Source organism: Vombatus ursinus, unplaced genomic scaffold (genome assembly GCF_900497805.2).
Source record: "Vombatus ursinus unplaced genomic scaffold, bare-nosed wombat genome assembly UNPS02010320.1, whole genome shotgun sequence".
In the NCBI taxonomy this organism is placed as follows: Eukaryota; Metazoa; Chordata; class Mammalia; order Diprotodontia; family Vombatidae; genus Vombatus; species Vombatus ursinus.
Window position 1 is genome coordinate 4,775,120 of NW_020950098.1, and position 6,000 is coordinate 4,781,119.

At 39.5% G+C, this 6,000-nt stretch overlaps 1 protein-coding gene across 1 annotated transcript in view; it reads left to right on the plus strand.

Moving 5' to 3' along the window:
- The window catches only part of WIF1 (WNT inhibitory factor 1), a 106,539-nt gene extending 102,988 nt beyond the window's left edge, over positions 1-3,551 (plus strand). The window contains exon 10 of the mRNA XM_027854178.1: positions 3,056-3,551. Coding sequence (XP_027709979.1) covers positions 3,056-3,177 — 122 coding nt within the window. The 3' untranslated portion in view covers positions 3,178-3,551. The remainder of the gene's footprint in view (positions 1-3,055) is intronic.
- The last annotated feature ends 2,449 nt before the right edge of the window (positions 3,552-6,000 follow it).

The window sequence follows — 6,000 nt, forward strand, 5'->3', positions numbered from 1 at the left end:
TGGCCCCTTTGCTTTACAAATGAGGAGAGAAAGGCCCAGAAAAGTTACGTGATTTGCCCAAGATCACACAGGTAGTAGTAAGTGGCAAAGCTAGGATTCTGACTCAGGTTCTGGACACCAAATTCAGCAATAACCCCTTCCATCAAATCCCCTATCCCCTTTTTTAAAACACACACACAATAACCTATATCAGCTTGTTTACTATCTCAGAGGTCCTGAACCCCTAGGCCGCAGCATGGAAACACTGGGTACCTGGGTGGAGACAGATGGGGAAGACTGCTGAAGACGTCTACCTACTTCATTTTGCCCAGGACCATCTTGTCTCAAAGGGAAGTGCTGGGATCACAAGTGGCAGACATTTTTTGGGGGGAGGGGCGCTGGTGCATTATTGGCTCATATTTTAATCATCATGGAAAACTATAGTATATGCCCTGATAATTAAACATAGACCTACCTCATGTTTTCAGTCCTGGACTGTTATGTATACCAGAACAGCACTTCTTAAACTGTGGGTGTGAAAAATTTGGCAACAGTCAAAGGTTTCTGAATGTGCAATGACCAAAAATTAATTAAAAATCAAACGTGTAATGAATCTGAGGTGTTTCTTCAGGGCTTGCCAGTGTTACATCACTAGACTTCACTGCAGCCTTGGTTCTGAACACACAACATGCTCACTTTGCACTGTGCATGCTATCAAGCCAACAACACCAACAAACACCGAAGAGACACAAAAAGGAGTCTTGAGTGGAAAAAGTTTAAGAAGCCCTGCACTGGAAAGTCAAAATTGCCAAAGAAGATGCCAATTCTGATTTGATCAGTGGCATAAGCTTACTCTTGAGGGGTTTTTTTCACTTTTAATAAGCCTCCACTAATCCATTTTTAAACTTTTTTTCCATCAAAAAAAGGTATATAAACTTTATTAAATTATATTTCATTGTTTGCAAAAGAAACTTCATTAAAACAAAACAAAAATGGCAACTATGCAGAAGGTGTTGCCAGCATGGCCCCATTTTCCAGATTTGGGGGAAATCCATTTGGTGACTTGAATTAGGATGAAGAACTAATATACAGCTAAACAAAAGTTATAAGATTGTAGACTTAGAGTTGAAAGAGACTTCATAGGTCATCTAATTCAACTACTTTATTTTACAGATGATGAAACTGAGACCCAGAGAGCTCATGACTTGTCCAAGGTCACACAATATCAGGGCAAATATTTGAACCCTGGTCCTTTGACTCCAAACCCAGCAGTGTTTCAACTGAAACACCCCGCCTCCTTTTACTGAGAGAACCCTCTCTGAGAGTTCACAGACAGAATTGGAGCAAGTCAAGCTACTTGAAATAATAATAACTAATATTTATATAGTGAATTAAGGTTTGCAAAGCACCTCCCACAGACAAACTTATTTGAGCCTCACAAAAACTCCATGAAATAGATGCCATTATCACCCCCATTTTACAGATAGAAAAACTAAGGTGGGGCAGCTAGATGGCACAGTGGATAGAGCACCGGCCCTGGATTCAGGAGGACCTGAGTTCAAATGTGGCCTCAGACACGTAACACTTACTAGCTGTGTGACCCGGGGCAAGTCACTTAACCCCATTGCCTAAGCAAAAAAAAAAAAAAAAAAGAACTTGAAAAACTCAGGCTTAGAGAAAGTAAGTGGACCTATGGCCACATTATTAGTAAATATCAGAGGTTGAAGTCAGTTACTCTTCATCTAGCAGTTTTTCCATGATATTACATGGGCTCTTGGTATATTGCTATCACTGCACCCCTGGCCTGGGTTGGTGGGAAGTGGGTTCCCAAATAGATATAACTCCTGTGTATAATTCCATCCTTATTTACATGAATTTATAAGTCATCATCGAGAATGAGCTCTTTAAATTATCTTTTTAACCCTAATGGTGAACAGGCATTAAATTCATTCAGGATTAATTGCTGTTTATCATTTTGGTTATTGAAATAACTCGAGTAGATAGATCTAGGAGTAATTAGGTGACGTAGTGGATAGAGAACCAAACCTGGGGTCAAGATGACATGTGTTCAAATCTAGCCCCAGACACTTACTAACTGTGTGACCCTGGGCAAGTCACTTAACCCTGTTTGCCTCAGTTTCCTCATCTGTAAAATGAGCTAGAGAAGGAAATGGCAAAACACTTTAGTATCTTTGCCACGAAAACCCGCAAATGGGGTCACGGAGAGTCAGACACAAGTGAACAACAAGATAGATCTGATCATATGGGAGCGGGACGGGGGGGGAGGAAGGAGTATGAAATTAATTCCTATCTGTATGGCTTCAGTTGAATTGGAAGTGTAGCAAAAGAAAAGCTATGATCAGGTTGTCTACAGGGCTTATCATTCTCTTTTTGTGAATCAGCATTATAGATTTAATGGCCCTTGGCTGAAGAACATGAGTTTCTTTTCAATCTCTTAATTGCCCTTGACATTGATAAGAGTTTCTAGAAGACCCAGGTCACCACCTTGGTTATGACTATGTTACTAGGACAGGGTCTTTGTATAAAGATAAGTCTGATATGGTGCAATCAAATCGTACCACATATCAACTCAAATCACAGAAGGACTTCTGGAAATGAATACCTTTAGCATCTCCTACCTATGTAAAGTTAGGCAAGACAGTTTCTTCATCTGTAAAGTGAAGGGGTTAGACTAGAACATAAGTTTTTAGCCTTTTTTTTTGTCCCATTGGCAGTGACACCTATCCTCAGAAGAATGTCTTTAAAAACATAAAATATAAACTACATAGGATTACGAATGAGACCAATTATATTGAAATACAGTTGTCAATATATATATATTTTTTAAGTTCACGGACCCCAGGCTAAGAACCTTTTTACCAGATGACCTCTGACATCTTCCAAATCAGGATCTGTGCTCCCACAATCCTCACTCAGGTAGCTACATACTGTGGTTTCTGTGGCCAGGCCTGTTGGACCAGAAAGGGAAAATGGATTCCATCGTTATGGTTAACCATGAACCTGAAGGATCTGTGTTTGTCATTTCTTTTCTCTTAAACTGTGGTTAATTTTTCAGGGTATGGAGCCAGCCTCATGCATGCCCTAAAGCCACCGGTTACCAAGCACAGACAGCACACGCCTTTACTTAAAAAGGCCGAAGAGAGGCATGTTCCACCTGAATCCAATTACATCTGGTGAACCCCCAGCATCTGAAACGTTTTAAGTTACACCATGTTCATAGCCTTTGTTAACCTTTCATGTGTTGAATGTTAGAATGCTGTTCATTACAGGGAAGAATACTGGCCTGAATTTTATTAGCTTCATTATAAATCACCGAGCTGATTTTCCTTTTAAGTCTTCTACGAGCTTCTTTAGCATGGTGGCGTAGATCTCATTTTGATTCTTTTTAACGACATTTCTGTTAGAAAGTCCATTGATCAAGTTAAGCTTAGCTGCAGATGATTTTCCAAAACTGAAAATGCAATGGTAAGGTAGGTGATTGTAGCACATTATAGAGGCGGTACCCTTGACTTAAAAAAAAAACAAACCACAAATCACAGAGAAGGGATTGGGCAAGGCAATGATTGCTGTGACTGGCTACTGTGTTTTGCCCTTAAAAAATTTCTTTATTATTTAGATCTAAATCTAAATATCGGTTACTTAGATCTAAATATTGGATATTTAGATCTAAACATTAGACATTTAAAGCTGTGTTGCTTTTTAAGGAAAAACGAATGCATCCTAATTTTTTTTCAATCTCAGCACAATGTTTTGATTTTCCTGTTTTTCCTGAATTCTCAGTATTAAAAAAAAACAACACTTGCTCAGTGGCATTTATACAATATAATATATTGTATACAGTAAAGTAGAAATATAATGTATGATCTCTTTTGCATCGTCTTGAAGCAATATAATATATTGTAAACAAAGCACAACTCTTGTGTAATAAACTGTATACTGACTGATGTGTATAAAATAAAGGTGAGGCTTTAATTTTCTCAAAGGTTGCATGATGTGGTCTTTATACGTTGTAATCAGTCTCATGACTGAGAATTAATAGTGCAGCTGCTTTCTTTTTTTTAGTAGAAACTGGGGACTGTGAATGTGGAATATAGCCATTGGTATGTTGGTAAATAGTTAACAATCAGATCTCTGGGGGGGAGGGGGAGAGGAAGGGAATGTAGTCACGACACACTTTAAGTTTAATCTGAATTATGAATGTTTCTTCATCACATTCTTAAGTTCAGAGTCCTAGGGATGGGGAACCTGCCACCTTGAGGCCACATGTGGCCTTTTAGGTCCTCAAGTGTGACCCTTTGAATCTGCTTGGATTCAGTCAAAGGGTTACACTTGAGGACCTAGAGGGCCATATGTAGCCTGGAGGCTGCAGGTTCCCTACCCCTGGTCTAGACAATCAACAAAACAATAAATCAAGCTCTGACTTGTAGCACTTGCAGATTTCCCAGGTATAAACACTGGCATTGGAAATTGAACAATTGGCCCTCACAAAATGATATGAACTGGCTTTAGCTCACCCCTGAACATAGCAAACACTGCCAAACACAGCATTTGCACTGGTGGATTTTGCTGAATTGCTTTTTTTTTTCTTTTTTTAAAAAATTTTGTTTCAAGGGATGGCTTGCTGGAAAGGAGAGTGGAGAGAAATATATTCAGAAATAAAGTTAAAAATAAAAGATATCAATAAAAATAAAATTTTTGAAAATTGGGTGTGTGATGGCAATGATGGGCATTTGTTATGATGTCATGGAGAAGAAGAAAATTCAGCTGCTGATTTCCCTTTATCTGTCTCCAGACTCATGACAGAAGGATTTGAAAGCCACTGCAAAGCTACAGTGATTAGCTAAACCTCTAGCTTAAAATGTTATGGCCAATCCCTCAAGGATAGAAAGACATGCTGGAACTTCAGCCTAATGCTGTCCTTAAACTGTATTATAAGTAGAATAGAAGAGTATTATAAGGATATTCTAAGCCACCCAGTAATAAACTCCTTTATGTATTGGATCCTATAGCAGCAATTTTGGTCCCTATGGGACAAGCAGCATGAAATGTTTCCTAAAATCAACTTTTAAAGACAAATTCATTTGGGGAGAAGAGACCCAAGGAAACAGGACCCTACTGGGGGAGGACAAAGACTGTGGGATATTGGCCTGTATGGGTAGAGGTCACTGTGGGGGATGAGACAGGCCTAGGCAGAGAGTTTACCTGGGATGAGGTTGCCAGGGTAGGAGTGTACCATTTGGTGGGACTTTGACTTCTTCCTAACTAGGTGCTAAAGCAGGTTGCTACCTGCTGTCAACCCACCCTAGTTATAGCTCTGTAAAACAGATCTCTGTTTATACCGACTACTGAGCTAGGACACATCAAGTGAGGTAGCTGGTTGGAGCAGTGGTCAGAGTGCTGGAGGTTTCAGCACATTGTCCAGCAGTGTGCCAACTAATGATTCCCTTCATTGCCAGACTTCTAGAAACACTCACCTAGATCTAATTCCTTCTCACCTACTCATTCATTCTGCGAAATCCCATGCCCTGGCTTCTTCCATCATATAAGCAGTCAATAAGCATTTATTAAGTGTTTATGGCATGCCAGTCACTGCACTGAGCACTGAAGATACAAAGAAAGACCAAAATGTAGACCCTGCCCTCAAGGAGCTCACAGCCTAATGGAGAAGACAACATATAAATAACTTTGTACATAGAAGATACATAGAAAGTTTTGTGGGTCGTTTCAGTCATGTCTGACTCTTCATGATGCCATTTTTGCAAAACTTTGTAGAACCCTTATAGTAAAATCCTCTAAAATTATTATTTTAACGTTGTGATTATTCACTCATCTTCAGTCTTTTCTGACTCTTGGTGACCCCATTTGGGGTTTTGTTGGCAAAGATACTGGAGTGGTTTGTCATTTCCTTCTCCAGCTCATTTTACAAATGAGGAAACTGAGGCAAACAGGGTTGAGTGACTTACTCAGAGTCATATTGCTAGTAAGTGTCTAAGGCCACAT